The following is a 17965-nucleotide window of genomic DNA, read 5'->3' as shown; positions in this document are numbered from 1 at the left end:
CTTTTGATTACATGTTTTTAAAACTTTTTTGCCGTATAATCAATCATAGAGTCTTACAGTTTGTGTTACATCTTGAAAACAAATTTGAACGTGAGATTTGTAACAAATTTCAGTATAAAATTTCACAAGATTTACATTGTGAAAATTTGAAGAACTGAAAATAACTAGCACAAAAAAAGAATGATATTTACCTTTTAGCAAAAAAAAAAATTAGAGTGGTTAATATCGTTTATACCCTTAGTGAATAAATATATAAATTAGTCTTAAAATAAAAACGAATTTAACATTTTTATTAGATAAGTTATTAAAATTAATAATAATAACAATTATCCAAAATTTAAAATATATATTTTAAAATAAAAAGATAATTCATATATATATATTGTCTTGTTATCCAAAAATATTTTTTAATAAAAAAATTTAAATTAAAAAATACTCGTAACTAACTACATATTAATCAAGTAATTTTTTTAATTTTGTATAACTAAAAAAAGAATATTGAGTGATTTCAAAGATTTATTTAATAATAATGAATATAGTGTACAAAAAAAATTCAAAAAATTATAATTAATAAGAATTTCAAATGAAAATTTAATGGAAAGAATACTAATCGTATTTTCTAAAAGATTACTAAACGTAACATACACATAAACTAGTATAACTTGTGCATATTTGTTTCTTTATTTATTCTGATATTTTGCTTTTTGGTCTGATTTGATACTTTATAAATACTTCCAATTTTAGCATTTAATGTTGGATTGAATGTAATTAAATCTGTTGAATCCGCCAGAATAAGAAGTATATAATTCCCTATCTATAAATGGAAATAAATAAATCTTTTCTATTTTGTTCATCAACAAAGGAAATATATATTGGGGATACTTTCCTTTTAAAACCAATTGTCTCACTATATATACAGACACAAACAGGTTCTTGTACCAGAGTAAATTCTATATCTCGTTGATATCAAATCAAGAACAAAGCTAAGAATACAATGACTTCGTCTGTCTTCTTGATTTCTCTTCTTCTTCTTTCTCTTTCATCGGCCGTTTTCTCCGATGACGCATCTTTCCAGAAACTCCCAATACCAGGGAAGAGGTCTGGCCCTGAAGCTTTTGCCTTCGATACCATCGGAAAAGCTTTTTTCACCGGAGTCTCCGGTGGTAAAATCCTCAAGTATACAGCCGACAAGGGTTTCGAAGATTTTGCCGAGATCACCACGACTTCGTAAGTATCATTAAACTTGACCTACAAGGCTACAGCACGATCACTAAGATTACATATTTTGCCTTTCTATTATGGTTTGCAAGATAATATTCTTATATTAACGTCTTACATATTATAATTGGTTTGGTTTCTATAGGAATTCGTCATGGTGCAATGGAATAATTGGAACCGCTCTGGCCGGGAAATGTGGCCGACCTGCGGGGATAGCCTTCAACCCCAAAACAGGTGACCTTTACGTCGCTGATGCTCCATTGGGTCTTCACGTTATCCCTCCCGCCGGAGGGTTGGCCACAAAGATCGCCGACAGTGTCGATGGAAAGCCCTTCAAGTTCTTGGACGGTCTTGACGTTGATCCCACCACAGGCGTAGTCTACTTCACTTCTTTCAGCTCAAAGTTCAGCCCCAGGTAGAGCATATATATTCGATCTTCTATGCACATATTTCCTGTCGTGTGTAACTTAGACATGCACGTAACTTCATGATTATGAGCTATAACGGCACCAATATAAACTATTTTATTATTTTATCATAGTTTTATATTATTAATAATCAAAACTCTAGCAAATTTAGGGTATTCAAAAATAAATTTTAAATTGGTGTAGTTGATATATATATATATATGATTTTCTTATTAAACTTGCGTACTAATATTTGTTGGTTATGCAATGCAGCGAAGTGTTGATCGCAGTTGGACTAAAAGACGCGAGCGGAAAGCTCTTCAAATACGATCCAGCGACTAAAGCAGTGACGGTGTTAATGGAAGGTATAAGTGGTGGAGCTGGTTGCGCCGTGAGCTCAGATGGTTCGTTCGTGCTGGTTACGGAGTTCATAAAGAGTAACATCAAGAGATACTGGATCACAGGACCCAAAGCTGGATCGACGGAAGATGTCACAAGTTCTGTCTCGAACCCTGACAACATTAAGAGGATCGGTGCTACTGGAAACTTTTGGGTTGCTTCGGTCAAGAACAAGGTGGTCGTGCCAACGGATCCTTCGGCTGTGAAAATCGATTATAATGGAAAAGTTCTTCAGACCATTTCTCTCAAGAATGAGTTTGGGGACACTTTGCTTAGTGAAGCCAATGAGTTAGACGGCAAACTTTATATTGGGACACTTACTGGACCTTTTGCTGGAATCATGAAACTTTAATTTGGTATTACAAAATTATGATTGTTAATGAGATCATGTTGAAAAAGTTTTTTCAATTATTCAGTCTATAATAAAGTTATATATATCAACTTACAATTGATTTCAAGCTTCTTTGTCATTTTATACACGTTCTTATAAATTCCGTTTCTTCTTATTTCCTGGTTATATTCAGTGAGGACGAAGTTTTCCTTAATAAGTTTTTTTAAGAAAACTGGTTGGACGTCATATGTTTTAGATTAATTTCATGAAATTTTGAAGGTTTCTGACCAATGTTGTTTCCCTCTTTATTACATATATAAGTACATACAAAATCATGCATCTTTTGCTAGTAGTGACAAACGTATATCGTAAACCGGGTTTTTTTGGTAATCAAAATGTTAGAAGTGTTTGTGACAGTTTCAAATAAATTTAAGATTTTTTTACTAATGAGACTAGAAGAATAGGTTAACAATAAAAACAAAATGATGTTCGATTCTAGCAAAACGGATGCTAGAAAAGTTGATTTATGACAAGTCACGAGAATGTTGTTCATACGGTTAGAACTGCATGCAGAGTACGTGGCGTGGAAGACGATAAGGTTCAGCCAATAGTTTCTTCTGTCCCCTCCTCTATCTCTTCCCTCAAAACTGACATTTATGTTTTAAGTAAAACCAGCAGGGCACACCGAGACAAAGATATCACACGATCCTATGACAAATAGTTAAAAGTACATAAAACTTTGACAAATACTATGAATGGTATAAAATATCAGAATCACAGTTCAGTATACCACATCCATCACCTATATTAACTTTTCAACCAATTGTCTCTAAGATACACATATATTTCAGCAATCTACTTCTAATCAATGTTGAAATTATAACACAATCTAGGCATATTTTTTCTCCTTATATAAAATAATTGCTAATTTTAGTCTGATCTGCTGCTCTATGAATATTAATCTCTATAAATACTTGAAATCAAAAGAAGAAAGTTCAATAAAAGGAAATAAAAATACCAAAAATCAAAGCTATAAAAATACAGACCACAAGCCACAATCTAGCAACAAAACAAAACCAACAAAAGTTATGACGTTATCTATCTTCTTGATTTCTCTTCTCTCTCTTTCGCCGGTTGTATTCTCCGATGACGCATCTTTCCAAAAACTTCCGGTGCCGGGAAATAGGTCAGGCACTGAAGCTTTCGCCATTGATTCCACCGGAAAAGGTTTCTATACCGGAGTATCCGGTGGTAAAATCCTCAGCTATACTCCAGGGAAAGGTTATATCGAGTTTGCCTATATGACGAAATCCTCGTAGGTTTTTATTCTTTTGATCTCCAAAATCACACAGACACACAACTTTGATTAGAATTATGCTTTTAAGTTCATTAGCCACAACTCTAAAACATGTTTTGATTTTTATTTTTATTTTTGCTAAAATGTGGTACAAAACATGTTTTCATTGATACATGATAAGATTGTTCTGATCAGAAAATCCTTATGAAAGTTATAATTTCGTTCATACCAAAAAGAAGAAGTTAATACTTTCGTCTCACATGCATAAAGCGAATGAAGTGGTTATATTTAAAACGAGATAGTTAACATTGACGATACTTCGTTGTCGAAATATATCATGTTATGGTTTTTGTCAATTAGAAATGATTGTAAGCTACTTGTTTCATCACAATGGTCGGCAACTAGACCAATCTACTTTTTGTTCATCAATTGAAAGCCCTTTATTGCCTCTTATGGTCCAGGTCCCTTCATCAAAAATGTTTTGTCAAATAGAAATATTTTTGTAAACTATTCGTTAAATAATAGTTTCATTCTTTAACGCTGGAAAAAAACCAATGAAAGAAAGTGCTAACCCTTTTTAGATTAACCTTATAAGTATTTGTTTGTGATGTTTTATTTACAACTGGATCTTCTGCCAAATTACTAGTCTTGTTTACATTCTATCTTGTTTTATTTATTCTAGGAAGTCGCAATGGTGCGATGGAGCCCTTGGAACTGCTAATGCCGGAAAATGCGGCCGGCCTGCGGGATTAGCATTCAACGACATTACAAGAGAGCTCTACGTGGCCGATGCTGTATTGGGTCTTCACGTCGTCCATGCTGTCTTCGGCAGTATGGCCAAGAAGATAGCCGACAGTGTTGACGGCAAACCGTTCGTGTTTCTCGATGGTCTCGACGTTGATAACACTACCGGCGTCGTCTATTTCACTTCCTTCAGCTCAAAATTTAGCGCTGGGTAAACTTCCATTCTCCTTCTCTATTTAAAAATACATGCATACAATTTAAAAACAAAATAAGTATATCACTTCATTTTAAAATAACCGTAACAGAAATTATGTCAAGTATAAAGACAAAACATATCGTTTATCAAATTACATTTGTAAGATTATACGTTAACAGATCGATGCTATACATTTTGTTTGAATAATATATATTCATTTATTTTAGTATATTATCCATTCGAAATCTATTTATCACTGATCTATATTTTCAATTACTATGGTTATGCATATATATAGCGATGTGTTGAAAGCAGTGGCATCAAAAGACGCTACTGGAAAACTCTTCAAATACGATCCAGCAAAAAAGGTTGTGACTGTATTGCTAGAAGGTCTAAGCGGCTCAGCTGGTTGTGCCGTCAGCTCAGATGGTTCGTTCGTGCTGGTTGGTCAGTTCACCAAGAGTAACATCAAGAGGTATTGGATCAAGGGACCTAAAGCTGGTTCTTCTGAAGACTTCACCAATGCTGTCTCGAACCCTGACAATATCAAGAGAATCGGTTCTACTGGAAATTTTTGGGTTGCTTCCGTTGTGAGCACAGCCACAGGAATAACAAATCCGTCGGCAGTTAAAGTTAATTCTGATGGCAAAGTGCTTCAGACAATTTCGCTTAAGGATGAGTTTGGGGATACTCTGGTCAGTGAGGTTAATGAGTCCCAAGGAAAGCTTTATATTGGAACTTTATTTGGTCCTTTTTCCGGAATCCTTAAGCTTTAAAGTGATTATATGTATAATATTAAGAGAATAAGGCATTAAGAAGTTTAGTGATTGTTTCAGAATAATAAACCTTTTTAGACATGTAAAATTATTGTTTCTAAATAAACCGGATATGTAATGTTGATCTTGTTCAAATAGTCAAATATATATGATTTTTGTTTAAAGATAGGTTACACATAATAGTACGTGATTTAGGAAAAAATTAAAGTAATGAAAAATGAAAATTCCAGTATTTATATTCGGATTAGCTGGAAAGTTGGCCATGTTCACGTGAAAAAGAGTCAGAAAAAGACAAAACAAATTGTTAAGTTTAAAACAATGGAAACTGTAGAGAAAAGACAAAAGTCTTGTGACATATCTCAAGAAGAGCATCTAAGCTAATCATGAACCGGTTAATAACCATTTACCAATCGGTTACGATCCAACTAAGCCAAAGACTTTGTGCGTGTATGCATACAAAAACGATATTGCTTTGTTTCATTGTGATCCATTGATGAGTCAGAATGTTGGAAACACAGAGAGTCTTCATCCTTTGTTTTTTGCTCATTCTCTTCACATCTCATTCTTTTGTCTCCGCTCTTCAAACCTTCCAGAAGATTCCTCTGCCACCAAGAGCCTCTGGTCCAGAAGCTTTTGCTTTCGATTCTCACGGTGGAGGACCTTATACTGGAGTCTCCGGCGGCAAGATCCTAAAATACCAAGGACCAAAACTTGGCTTTACAGAGTTCGCTTATATTACATCAATCGCGTATGTTTTAATTCGATATACCTATATATATATACATTAGTACATAAGTACATTACACATATCTTTTTGTAACAACTCCAATGTTTATTTCATAGGAACAAGTCACTGTGTGATAAAGCAGTAGGGACTTTTCTTGGTAACATATGTGGTAGACCAGTCGGTTTAGCTTTCAATGAGATAACCGGAGATTTGTACATAGCCGATGCATTCTTGGGTTTGTACCTGGTTTCACGCCGCGGTGGCCAAGCCAAGCGCCTAGCCGATAGCGCAGGTGGTTCACCTTTTAAATTCCTTGACGGTTTAGATGTAGATCCAGTCACCGGTTCGGTTTACTTCACATCTTTCAGCACAAGATTTGGCCCCAGGTTACTTATAATCCGATTTCGTAACGGTTCGGTTTAGTTAAACCGAACAAACGTAACTTTTTTTCTTTTTGTTATTACAGTCAACTTGTCTTGGCGGTTGCTGTTAACGATGCAACGGGGAGGTTCTTTAGGTACGATCCAAAGACTAAAAGCGTAACCGTTTTGTTAAGCGGTCTAAGTGGCTCCGCCGGATGCGCCGTGAGCTCCGACGGAGAGTTTGTTCTGGTGGGAGAGTTCTTGAGGAATAGAATCTTAAGGTATTGGATCAAGGGTCCAAAAGCCAACACGTGGGAGATTTTCGTACCTTCGATCCCTGGTCCTGACAACATAAGGAAAACAGACGGTGGAGATTTCTGGATCGCTTCCAACTCCGTGAAGCTTATAGTAGTCCCTACCGAGCCGTCAGCGGTGAAAGTCAACGCCGGCGGTGAGATTATACGGCGTATGTCTCTAGGAGAATATTATGGAGATACGTTAGTTAGTGAAGTGAATGAATATAAAAGTGTTGTTTATGTCGGAACACTCACGACCAACTTTGTTGGTAACATGTAATATTGTAAGTTTGTAACAAAAGATGTCAGAAATAATAATGCTTCCAAGTTCCATCTCAAAATGATATATATTTTACATAAAAAGTAAAATTGTTTCAGAAAAAAAAAATATATATAGATATATATATATATATATATATATATGTGTATCTTATACTTGTATTTTATTAGACAGTAATGGTAAATTGTAAATTTTCAAGAAATTAATTATGTTTATTAAATTTGATTGGCTAAAATTATGAAATTAGTTAATCACAAAAAACAATGCAAGTATAATCAAAATTTATTATCAGAACTCCAGAGAAATACATCATTTTTAAACGAAAGGAATATATTATAAAGTTTTTTTATACTTTTAATTCATCAAAAAGTTTACGGATTTTTTTATAGAGAAGAACAAGATAAACTATCGATGAGCTTGCCCGAACGATATAACCAATTCTTCATAATGTATTCCTTCACTTTCTTCTCCTCGTCTTCGAATACATTGCACAATGCCTGGACGTAGTAAGGTGGGAACGTACCGTGGAGTTCCAAGAAGTACAAGATGTCTCGTGCAGCGTCTCTGCAGTAATCGTCTCCTATGATATCTACGACATCTAGATGATATTTTGTTTCCTTTGAAAGAGGAAGAGTGATATATTCATCAGTGTTTCTCTTAATGCAAGTTTCCAGAGGACTCTTCTTGATCACCAAGGTGGTCCTTGTTATGCAAGATAAGCTGTTGAGGAGCTTCTCCGAATGATCTAACCATTTTGTGGTAACGTAATCTTTCACTTTCTTTTCATCGTTTTCGAATACATTGCACATTGCCTTGAGGTAGTAACGTGGGAACCTTCCGTGCAGTTTCAAGAAGAACATGACGGTTCGTGTCTCGTCTTTGCATAACTCGTCTTCAAGCTTGAGATTAGATGTTGTGGGTTTGTCTGAAGGAGAAGGAGTGAGCGCTGGGGCGATGATTCTTCTTAGGCAATCTTCCACAGGGCTCTCCTTGGCTAAGGAGATAGCAGAAATGGAGAGGGCGACTGCGAGGAAGAAAACGGTGGTCATTGAGGTCTTCATTATTTGCTTGGTGTTATTAGAGAGACACTGCAGGTACATATTTATATGTTTGAAACTTCTTTCACATTAACTTCATGTATAATCGGTTTTAACTTGATATCAGTTTAATTTCATTGATGAAGTCTTTATTATTAAGTATGGCTTTGAAGACGTTTCTTTGTAACGGATCAAGTGAAGGTTTGGAATCATCGGAGAGAGCTGAGGTAATCTTTAAGAAGATCAATGATAGGACTTGCTAAAGAATCTCGGCCAAGTTGCTGAAACATGATCCCATCCATTCGAGCTTGTACACCCTCGCTGACTGTTAACTCATCGAGTAGTCCTTTCAATGTTCTGTCTACTCCAATCACCGAGCTTCCTATACCGCTTAAGATATCTGGTAGTGATGTAGAAGGCCGAGAAACCTCGACAAGAGTTACCTGTATTTACCACAAGAATAACCAAAGTATCTAATTGTAAGCTATACAAAGATGAGTTCAGTTAAGCAAAAGAGATCTTTAATGGGCCAACCTTCTTGTCAAGAGGAATATTAGCTTTCTGCTTAGCGATGGCTATAGCTCGGGAGAGTCCGCCGAGAGCATCAACTAGACCACGAGAGTGAGCATCCTTACCGGTCCAGACTCTACCTTGTGCTACTTCTTCCATCTTGTCAACCTAAGAAAGTGACAGAACAAAATATTAGTCTTGAAAAGGCATTGGAGAACAGCAATACAGGAAAGGACATACAGGCATCGATCTTGACAAAGCTGCTTTATTCCGGAAAAGCTGATATGCATGCTGTGCCGACTTCCCAAATAGTTCAGCTTCCTCTGGCCTGAAAACATAATTGTGAATTAAAGAACTTACAGGTTCTTACAGAGCAGTCCCGAGGATCAAATATGACAACAGAAACCAAATTGGCATCAACTGGTTGAAAAAAAGAAGTCTTATACAGGTGTGATAAATGGAGTGCGGTGACTTACTTAAAAGGTCTTTCCTCAGCCCCGAGAAGCTCAGCATATTTGCCTCTAGATATAGTTTCCTTGTTGAAGCCAATCTTTTCATATAGTTTTGCCAAGGTAAATCTTGCTGCAACAACAAGAGCATACAAGAGCAATCAAGCAATGGGGAGGGTGAAAGAGATAGTTGTACAAAGATGAGATCACCTGTGACAACTCCAATTGAGCCAGTTAATGTCAAGTTTTCAGCAACAATGGTGTTTGCAGCCATTGCCATGTAGTAGCCCCCGCTTGCTGCCACATCTGACATTGATGCAACCACTGGTTTTGCTTCAGCCAATAGTTTGATCTCTCTCCACATTCTGTATACCAATACATTAGTATTATGATAAAACCAAAAGGTGCAGCAAAACCATCCAAACTTCAATAAATAAATAAATGATTCTGACTTCATCATATTAAAAGGTGAAGTGAAACCATCCATGACATGTTAAATCATCATACGAGCATATTATAAGGTACAATTACACAGCACTGAAGATTAACTAAAACTACTTACAAATCAGAAGCGAGTGCGTCGCCTCCTGGACTGTCAATTCGGATGACCGCAGCCTTATATTTTTTGTTCTCTTCAAAAGAAACAGAAAGTTTTGGGCTGCTGTTGAAGAGCACAGGTATACTTTGTAGATGAAAAATTAACAGACCTACCTCTTACACTGCGGATCTTCTCAATTAGTTGTTCTGCTACAATAGAAGAACCAGGAGTGCTCAGCGGACCCTTAACCCGAGAGATACTCCCCCCTGCTCTAATAATAGCTATTTGGTCTCTACCACCGCTTAGACCAAGAGTCGACTTCTTAACACCTGAGTATTTCCTACATAAAGTATTTCAGTTGAGAATGTTCAGTTCTTATTACACTAACTATAAATCAAGATTACGCAATAATGCAGGAACCAATTAGGGGAGAGTAGCCGTTATGTATACAACACCTAATAGTATAAGGTTTGAGCCAATTACACATGCAAAGATAATAGCTCTAGATTCAGTAAGACTCAATTTAGAGATAGTTACTTGTAATCAACAGTAGGAAGCTTTTTGTCCTTTTCAACTCCAAGCCTCTCTTTCAGCATTGATATAACCTGCAGGGGGCATTCAAATTGACTCAAGCATATCAGAAACGGTATGGGGCCGTTATCTAATTCTCTTTTAAAGAGTTTTTTCAGTGAAACTTTATAACTATGTTTCAATATTTTTGAGAGGATACTAAAACATTAAAAACTGAAAGTTCCTAATAAAAGACGAAATAACAAGCATCATCACTTCTAGCTTCCCCATTTACAATATGAGGATAGACATGGTATTACCTCATCATCATACCGAATATCTTTTATCAGTCCCTCTTCCTTTAGCTTTTCAATTTCGTAAACTCCTTGATTGATGAAACTTTCAACATCTTCTCGCTTTTTCCCTGCGTGGTTCTAAGCAGAAGCCACTCAAGGAGAGAACTAAACGGTTAAAAACCATAACAAGATTGTGAAAAAGGTCTCGAACCTGTTGAATCAGAAACACCATCCAGCCAATTTGCATAGATGTTATCAAGTAGCACGCTCAGCATCTCGTAATTCTCCTCGGATATACTCTTGCGAGCAAGCTGATCTCCTGCACTTTTGTACTTTCCAATTCTTTGAACCTGAGGTTCAATCCCCACTTTCTCGAATACACCTACACTTTTGAAAAAGTAACTAGTTAACGATAAATGTGAATATGCAAGTCTTTGCATCTTTCATAGTCAGCTTTAGGACCTCCACTGACGAGAACAGGATTTGAGATTCAATTCAATTACATATGTAAAAGTTCAGTTAGCAAATCTGTCTCAATGAAGGAAGGATGGTGCGCAGATTGTATACAATTTCTAATTACTATTTTAAATGCGAGAAACAGAGCCAAAGAAGAAACAAACAATCTTTACCTCCAAGGAAAGAAGCTTGAACAGTCAAACCATAAAGAAAGGAATAGGCACTAGGCGGAGCATAGAGCTCGCTGCATGAACAGCCAAGATAGTACTCCTTAAGTCCACATATGTTGATATACCCAACAATGAATTTCCCTGAAAAAAAAAAATGTTTGATCAGCTCTTAGAAAAATGGACTTGCAGTAGGAAAGATATGAGCTTTGATATTTAGTAGAGAATTCAGGAGCTAGCTACCTGATTTCTTAAAATCCAAAATATGCCTTCGAATTTCTTCAACCTTTCCCCATCCACAACTCAAAGGCTCAATGTGAAGGTAGACTCCAGCTATACGAGGATCATATGCAGCTTTCACTAAATTTTCAGAGATTTGGGGCAAGGAAAGGCCTGAAGTGAAACGGCTCTTCAGCTGATCAGAGATCTGAAACATAACATAGAGAGTAAACAAAACTCAATTTAGCTGTAGACACAAAATAATACAACAACAAACATTGTACTATATGTAGATCACCTGGCCACGCAGAGTCATAGTCAAGACGCTTCCTTTGCGAACACGCTGCCAAGGATAAGCAAAGAGCATCCGGAACTTGACTACAATGCTCTCCCACGCGTTTCTATCCTCATACACCATCTCTCCTGTAGGATACTCCTCATCTCTTACCACTCCATCCCGTGGCTCATCTTTCTCCAACTCAGCAGGTGAATCGTCAAAGGCACGAGCCGAGAATCTCCGAGAACGAAGACGAGGAACGATGTGGGGTGAATGCGAATCCGAAGAGGTGAATTTGGAGTTCACCGGGAGAGGTCTTCTGTATAGAGCCGTCGCCGAGACTAGTGACCTACTACTGCTGAACACTACTTGAGGCGCGTGAACAAGTAGAAGCTTCGCCATTTTCGCGATTTTTCCAGCGGAAGAGGAAAAGAGAGAGAGAGAAAGAAGGACAATTGAAGAAGGTTTAGTTTCTTCCACGTCGTCCCTTGCTTCACCATGTGATGGTCAAAGTGGTTACGTGGAGTAACGGCTCACAATGATTCGCTAATCCACTTCCGGTTTATCCCGGTTCATTCAATCAAAGCTGAAGTAAAAACAGAATTTCAGTTTCCAGTCAAATGGTTGATAACCAAGTGAATAAAAAACCCGTTTTAAATTCAATTTTCAAATTGCTGGTTTACTGTTTGATTATTATACTTGTTCTCTAGTTCAAAATTTCCATCATTTTTCTTAATTCAATTTTCAAATCTGTCTTCGTTAAGAAAATCATCAACTTCATCCCTAGTATTAGTATCATCAACATGGACAACTATAATGATGGTACTCGTATCGATGGAACTTTGATGGTATGTTACGCACCTTCTTGTTATGGCTTTGATTCAGTCATTTCTTAGTTAGGTATATGAGATGTTTACTATATTGTTTTTTGTTGCAGAACCACGGTTGACAGATTATGATACACTTCTTGATAATATATATGGCCTAAAATATGGAAAATCAGTTCAAATTCCAATATATGACTTTAAGTCAAGTTCACAAATTGGTCACAAATATTAATAGATGAGAATTATACTTGATAAGAGCAACTGATCCCACGATGACAGATAGTTCATCCGAGATCAGTCGCCTCAAAAAGTGTTGTTTGTCAATGGCGTAGTATGCAACAAAAACACTAATGAAAACGAGCATAGACACATAGTATACCGGTACTGAGAATAAAAATTTGATACATAGGATTCAAAACCGGATTTCAAAATTCAATATTTACATACAGAAGATGATATATATTCCAAAGGATATGTGCCAATCTATTATGTGATAATTATCTAAGATCTCATCATTATCCTAATACATCTAGAACTGAGAATACGATTTTGATACATAGCATTCAAAACATGATTTCAATATTTGAATAAATAAGATGAACTATATTTCAATGTGTATGTGTCAATCTATAACGTGATAATTATCTAAGATCTCATTATCATCCTAATACATCAAGAATTGAGAACAATATTTTGATACATAGCATTCAAAATCGGATTTTCAAAATTCAATGTTTACATAAAGAAGATGAACTATATTCCAAAGGATATGTGTCAATTTATAACGTGATAATTATCTAAAATCTCATCATCATCATAATACATCATGAACTGAAAAGATTTTGATACATAGCATTCAAAACAGGATTTCTAAATTCAATGTTTGCATAAAAAGATGAACTATCTTTCAAGTGGTATGTGCCAATCTATAAGTGATAATTATTATCATCCTAATACATCAAGAACTAAGAATAAAATTTTGATACATGAGAGTTTGGGATACACACTCGAGTCTATAGAGACACATGAGTCTATAGAGAGACATGAGAGAGTTATATATATGTTAATTATGTAGATAAGGTTGGTGGACGCATGAGACTGGGATTAGAGCAATATGAATCTGACTTGACTAAAAAGAACTCTTTGGTTTGATCGTTCCAGTTAATATGAGATCCATGAAACTATATATATGGAAAAAAAACTAAATTAATCTTCAGTCTATTTTCTCATTACGAAGAGGAGCAAATCCCAAACGTCCTTTCCAAGAGTGAATAGCACCCTCGAGCCAATCTCTAGCAGCCTCGACCTTCTCCTTGATGTGTTGTTCGACTTGTGACCCATGATCAGCAATATTTTCTTTATTCCTATCCAAGGAAACCTCATCAAGCATTGTCTTTAACCAGTTTAGCTTGAAACCTGCTTCTGTTAGCTCGACCAGGTCGCTGCGAGCGTTGCTTAGCTCAGTCTCGGTCAAGCTATGTGGAGGCTTGTTCAGTGTGTCGACGAGAGCAAGGAGAACGTTCATGTATGTTGTCTTCAACAATTCGTTCTTTAGACGGAAATTTATTTCAAAGCCCCGGTGATTCAGGAAAAGCGAATTAACTGATTCAACCTGCCAGCAATAAAAAATATATATATGTCTCATAACTCGAGATAGACAGAACATTGTTTGATTCCTAAGTCATCCTAGAAAGGATAACATATAAATCTCAAAAACAAAAGTAGAAAATACCTGAGAATAATGAATCTGGAAACCATTAAATTCTATCATCTCATTCCAATCAACAACTTCAACTACTTTTACGACTTCGAGCTTTAGGGTGATTTTATTCGTCTCGAATTCAAGAGACAGGGGCTCGTAGCAACCCCATCCACTGACCTTATCGCAGAACAATTTGCATATTTCTGTATGTTAATTAAGACAAAAACAGAAAAGACTGATTTAAAATTCACAACCAGATCAAGAAGCAAAGACTTAAGAAGTTATATGAAAAATAATAGAGGTTTTTAGCCAAGGCCTGAAGCAGGAGTTAGTTAATTACCATTTGTTCTGTATAACTCTTTGCCGGATTGATTCAGTATAACGAAGAAGAAACTAACTCGTCTTATCAATCCAGGTCTCAAGGATTCAGGATTCGCAACCATAAGGAAGTGGTACACATATAACTTGTGGTCTTCCTCTTTGGAATAAACATCAACAACCCTGTTGGAAAAGAAGAAACATATTAAACCCTAAAAAAAATCGTTGAGTCTGAAAGATGAGTCAATAACAAAAATTACCATTCCCAGCCGCCGTTTAAGAACTTTGGTGATTCTGTTATCTTGTCCGACAAGTTATCTATCATAAATGTGAAACTCGTCTGATTTTGATCCTCCATTATTCTATTTCTTATTAGGGTTTTGGAACTTTGACGACTAATTTCTATCACAAAACTTTTTTTTTTAATACTTCGTCACTACCCGCCGTATACAGCCTATTTTACCACAACAAATAATATTTATACAGTTTTTTTCAAGATCCTAACTCAAAAGAAATAAGGAAACACTTTACAAGAAACTTATAAAATTACAAACTAATCACCTCAATTCCTAATTTTGAGAAAAATAAAAGAAAATTATAGAAACAAAATAAAAAGAAAAGAAGATAAAGATTCCGAATATTTGAAGTAATTATCACATCTTGATCTCATCAATATATATATATATATATATAAATTTTTTAATACTTCGTCACATCTTGATCTCATCAATATATATATATATATATATTTATCATCTATTTGAATTTATTATATAATAAAATTTTGGGTTACAAAAAGATGTCCATACTATTTATTGAGAAGTACAAATATCAAGAAAACTTTTTTTAATAATTAGTTTGAGAAATATTTGACAAAATTCATAAAATATTAATTTTTAAATTCCTATTAGACGTAAATATTCATCTTTGCTACGTATATCACAAAAATGATTTATTGTTTTCTATATATAAGTACAGTTATATTATTATGATCCTCATATTATACAAGGAAACTTCTATAAATTAGTAATGTATAAGTTTTTATTAATTTATAGAAATATTAATTTATCGATATACTAATTGAATTAAAAACGTAATTTAGGACTATAAAATTTTATTATTTTATAGAAATTTTTAGTATATATTAATTTATAGAGTATTGATTTAAAGAGGTTATAATGTATACCAGTTGTGTTTCAAATATTTAATTCTGAGAATCAATGCAGAAATCAAATGGTAAGCTTTTTACCTCCTTTGAGGGAACATAGACATAAGGAATGCCTGACTCTTCACACAAGACAGGGAACATGATTTATGACATCAATAGGAGATATCGTTCCAGCTATGACACAAACTCTGCGTAAGTAAAAAAAGAGTCAAGAAAAAAAAAGATAGCCATCCCAATTCAAACTCATTCTAAGACAGAAAACTAACCGTAAATCTTCAGACAGAACCGTGAACCGGTGGCCTTTTTATCGGTTTAAGTTTTAGTTCGGTTCTTCTTTGTAACCAAATTAATTAAAACCGTAAATCATATATCTAACCGGGTTGACTGCTGTTTGTTTTTGTCATACAAGCTTTAACAAAATACAAGGAAAACATTTTTATTCTCTATTTCAACATGTTTGCAAAACTATGAGGAGACTCCTAGAGCCGAGCAGCCAACTAGTTAGAAGTGTCTATCGTCGGTCCAGAAGCTGAGCCTTGAGTCCATTTATTAGAGCACAAGTAGGTCAGTGACTGCAGCCAAGCGACTAAAGAAGGCTTGCGAATCACATCGTCTGATTCAGCCACTTGACCATACAATTCACCAAGCACCATGTGAATTGAGAAAGATACGGTAACACCTGAACCCCAAAAAAAAGGGTTATGCATACAAAGAGAAAGAGAACACTAAAACCATAAGCCATTTTCTAGTAGCTAAAGATGATGGAGACGGAACTTACTTGAGAGTTTGGGATACACACTGGAGTCTATAGAGAGACATGGGAGAGTTATATATGTTAATTATGTAAATAAGGTTGGTTGACGCATGGGACACTGGGATTAGACGCAATATGAATCTGACTTGACTAAAAAAACTCTTTGGTTCGATCGTTCCAACTAATATGAGATCCATGAAACTATATATATATATATGGAAAAAGAAATAAATTAAAATGTATTAATCTTCAGTCGATTTTCTCATTACGAAGATGAACAAATCCCAAATGTCCTTTCCAAGAGTGAATAGCACCCTCGAGCCAGTCTCTAGCAGCCTCGACCTTCTCCTTGATGTGTTGTTCGACTTGTGACCCATGATCAGCAAAATTTCCTTTATTCCCATCAAAGGAAACCTCATCAAGCATTGTCTTTAACCAGTTTAGCTTGAAACCTGCTTCTGTTAGCTCGACCAGGTCGCTGCGAGCATTGCTTAGCTCAGTCTCGGTCAAACTATGTTGAGGCTTGTTCAGTGTCTCTACGAGAGCAAGGAGGACGTTCATGTATGTTGTCTTCAATAATTTGTTCTTTAGACGGAAATTATGTGTAAAGCCCCGGTGATCCAGGAAAAGCGAATTAACTGGTTCAATCTGCCAGCAAGAAAAAAAATATATATATAAGTCTCATAGAATCCTAAATGCTCACTCGAGATAGACAGAACATTGTTTGATTCCTAAGTCATCCTAGAAAGGATAACATATAAATCTCAAAACACAAAAAAATAGAAAATACCTGAGAATAATGAATCTGGAAACCATTAAATTCTATCATCTCATTCCAATCAACAACTTCAACTACTTTTACGATTTCGAGTTTTAGGATGATTTTATTCGTCTCGAATTCAAGAGGCAGGGACTCGTAGCAACCCCATCCCTTGGCCTCATCGCAGACCTTATCGCAGAACAATTTGCACATTTCTGTATGTTATGGACAAAAACAGAAAAGACTGATTTAAAATTCACGACCAGATCTAGATACAAAGAATAAGAAGTTATATGAAAATAATAGAGGTTTTGGGCCGAGGCCTAAAGCAGGAGTGAGTTAATTACCTTTTGTTCTGTATAACTCTTTGCCTGATTGATTCAGCATAACGAAGAAGAAACTAACTCGTATTATGAATCCAGGTCTCAATGATTCAGGATTCGCAACCATAAGGAAGTGGTACACATTTAACTTGTGGTCTTCCTCTTTGGAATAAACATCAACAACCCTGTTGGAAAAGAAGAAACATATTCAACCCTAAAAAAGACGTTGAATCTAAAAGATGAGTCAATAATAATAAGAAGAAAAAAAATTACCATTCATAGCTGCCGTTTAAGAACTTTGGTGATTCTATTCTCTTGTCAGACAAGTTATCTATCATAAATGTGAAACTCGTCTGATTTTGATCCTCCATTATTCTATTTCTTATTAGGGTTTTGGAACTTGACGACTAATTTCTATCACAAAACTTTTTTTTTTTATACTTCGTCACCACCCAACAAATAATATTTATACAGATTTTTTCGAGATCCTAATTCAAAAGAAATAAGGAAGCACTTTAAAAGAAACTTATAAAATTACAAACTAATCACCTCTCTTCCTAATTTTGAGAAAAATAAAAGAAAATCATAGAAACAAAAAAGAGAGGATAAAGACTCCCAAGA

The 17965-nt window shown here is 35.4% G+C and overlaps 5 protein-coding genes across 6 annotated transcripts; 3 read left to right on the top strand and 2 right to left on the bottom strand.

Moving 5' to 3' along the window:
• Positions 1 to 874: 874 nt before the first annotated feature.
• Positions 875 to 2482, top strand: LOC106357249 (protein STRICTOSIDINE SYNTHASE-LIKE 12-like). The gene is made up of 3 exons (XM_013796926.3): positions 875 to 1227; positions 1364 to 1633; positions 1899 to 2482. Exons 1-3 carry the CDS (start codon positions 995 to 997, stop codon positions 2374 to 2376), a joined length of 981 nt encoding a protein of 326 aa, XP_013652380.2. The 5' UTR covers positions 875 to 994; the 3' UTR covers positions 2377 to 2482.
• Positions 2483 to 3290: 808 nt separating this feature from the next.
• Positions 3291 to 5532, top strand: LOC106357248 (protein STRICTOSIDINE SYNTHASE-LIKE 11). The gene is made up of 3 exons (XM_013796925.3): positions 3291 to 3670; positions 4335 to 4607; positions 4891 to 5532. The coding sequence occupies exons 1-3, from the start codon at positions 3306 to 3308 to the stop codon at positions 5366 to 5368; spliced, it is 1116 nt and encodes a 371-aa protein (XP_013652379.2). The 5' UTR covers positions 3291 to 3305; the 3' UTR covers positions 5369 to 5532.
• A 204-nt stretch (positions 5533 to 5736) lies between these two features.
• On the top strand, positions 5737 to 7094 carry LOC106357260 (protein STRICTOSIDINE SYNTHASE-LIKE 12). Its single transcript, XM_013796935.3, has 3 exons — positions 5737 to 6116; positions 6212 to 6481; positions 6562 to 7094. The coding sequence occupies exons 1-3, from the start codon at positions 5872 to 5874 to the stop codon at positions 7031 to 7033; spliced, it is 987 nt and encodes a 328-aa protein (XP_013652389.1). The 5' UTR covers positions 5737 to 5871; the 3' UTR covers positions 7034 to 7094.
• Positions 7095 to 8140: 1046 nt separating this feature from the next.
• LOC106354359 (serine protease SPPA, chloroplastic-like) lies at positions 8141 to 11977 on the bottom strand. Its single transcript, XM_013794277.3, has 13 exons — positions 11514 to 11977; positions 11240 to 11423; positions 11003 to 11140; positions 10585 to 10755; positions 10398 to 10501; positions 10105 to 10172; positions 9741 to 9907; positions 9592 to 9661; positions 9240 to 9394; positions 9057 to 9162; positions 8821 to 8908; positions 8605 to 8748; positions 8141 to 8513 (listed from the first exon to the last, which is right to left on the bottom strand). The coding sequence occupies exons 1-13, from the start codon at positions 11892 to 11894 to the stop codon at positions 8280 to 8282; spliced, it is 2010 nt and encodes a 669-aa protein (XP_013649731.1). The 5' UTR covers positions 11895 to 11977; the 3' UTR covers positions 8141 to 8279.
• A 927-nt stretch (positions 11978 to 12904) lies between these two features.
• On the bottom strand, positions 12905 to 17942 carry LOC106355972 (MATH domain and coiled-coil domain-containing protein At2g42470-like). Of its 2 annotated transcripts, XM_048736223.1 has the most exons (7): positions 17618 to 17942; positions 17369 to 17529; positions 17052 to 17236; positions 14600 to 16909; positions 14362 to 14522; positions 14052 to 14224; positions 12905 to 13931 (listed from the first exon to the last, which is right to left on the bottom strand). In XM_048736223.1, the coding sequence occupies exons 4-7, from the start codon at positions 14695 to 14697 to the stop codon at positions 13533 to 13535; spliced, it is 831 nt and encodes a 276-aa protein (XP_048592180.1). In that variant the 5' UTR covers positions 14698 to 16909; positions 17052 to 17236; positions 17369 to 17529; positions 17618 to 17942; the 3' UTR covers positions 12905 to 13532. The 2 variants fall into 2 exon arrangements, with proteins under 2 accessions (XP_048592180.1, XP_013709139.2); XM_013853685.3 differs by lacking the exons at positions 12905 to 13931; positions 14052 to 14224; positions 14362 to 14522 and having other exon boundaries at positions 16386 to 16909; positions 17618 to 17894.
• Positions 17943 to 17965: the final 23 nt, after the last annotated feature.

Source organism: Brassica napus, chromosome A7 (genome assembly GCF_020379485.1).
Source record: "Brassica napus cultivar Da-Ae chromosome A7, Da-Ae, whole genome shotgun sequence".
Lineage (NCBI taxonomy): Eukaryota > Viridiplantae > Streptophyta > Magnoliopsida > Brassicales > Brassicaceae > Brassica > Brassica napus.
The sequence above is the reverse complement of the archived record's forward strand: the minus strand, read 5'-3'. Positions and strand labels throughout refer to the sequence as shown.

What these genes read in the sequence shown, in the direction of transcription:
- LOC106357249 (XM_013796926.3), top strand. Translation starts at nt 995, where the DNA reads ATGACTTCGTCTGTCTTCTTGATTTCTCTTCTTCTTCTTTCTCTTTCA. An exon ending in GCCGAGATCACCACGACTTC is followed by an intron (nt 1,228 to 1,363) that starts GTAAGTATCATT and finishes TGGTTTCTATAG; the next exon opens with GAATTCGTCATGGTGCAATG. An exon ending in AGCTCAAAGTTCAGCCCCAG is followed by an intron (nt 1,634 to 1,898) that starts GTAGAGCATATA and finishes TATGCAATGCAG; the next exon opens with CGAAGTGTTGATCGCAGTTG.
- LOC106357248 (XM_013796925.3), top strand. Translation starts at nt 3,306, where the DNA reads ATGAATATTAATCTCTATAAATACTTGAAATCAAAAGAAGAAAGTTCA. An exon ending in GCCTATATGACGAAATCCTC is followed by an intron (nt 3,671 to 4,334) that starts GTAGGTTTTTAT and finishes TATTTATTCTAG; the next exon opens with GAAGTCGCAATGGTGCGATG. An exon ending in AGCTCAAAATTTAGCGCTGG is followed by an intron (nt 4,608 to 4,890) that starts GTAAACTTCCAT and finishes GCATATATATAG; the next exon opens with CGATGTGTTGAAAGCAGTGG.
- LOC106357260 (XM_013796935.3), top strand. Translation starts at nt 5,872, where the DNA reads ATGTTGGAAACACAGAGAGTCTTCATCCTTTGTTTTTTGCTCATTCTC. An exon ending in GCTTATATTACATCAATCGC is followed by an intron (nt 6,117 to 6,211) that starts GTATGTTTTAAT and finishes TTTATTTCATAG; the next exon opens with GAACAAGTCACTGTGTGATA. An exon ending in AGCACAAGATTTGGCCCCAG is followed by an intron (nt 6,482 to 6,561) that starts GTTACTTATAAT and finishes TTGTTATTACAG; the next exon opens with TCAACTTGTCTTGGCGGTTG.
- LOC106354359 (XM_013794277.3), bottom strand. Translation starts at nt 11,894, where the DNA reads ATGGCGAAGCTTCTACTTGTTCACGCGCCTCAAGTAGTGTTCAGCAGT. An exon ending in TGGTGTTTCTGATTCAACAG is followed by an intron (nt 10,502 to 10,584) that starts GTTCGAGACCTT and finishes AGAACCACGCAG; the next exon opens with GGAAAAAGCGAGAAGATGTT. An exon ending in GCTGAGGAAAGACCTTTTAA is followed by an intron (nt 8,909 to 9,056) that starts GTAAGTCACCGC and finishes TTATGTTTTCAG; the next exon opens with GCCAGAGGAAGCTGAACTAT.
- LOC106355972 (XM_013853685.3), bottom strand. Translation starts at nt 17,715, where the DNA reads ATGGAGGATCAAAATCAGACGAGTTTCACATTTATGATAGATAACTTG. An exon ending in AGAGTTATACAGAACAAAAG is followed by an intron (nt 17,237 to 17,368) that starts GTAATTAACTCA and finishes CATAACATACAG; the next exon opens with AAATGTGCAAATTGTTCTGC. An exon ending in TCCAGATTCATTATTCTCAG is followed by an intron (nt 16,910 to 17,051) that starts GTATTTTCTATT and finishes TCTTGCTGGCAG; the next exon opens with ATTGAACCAGTTAATTCGCT.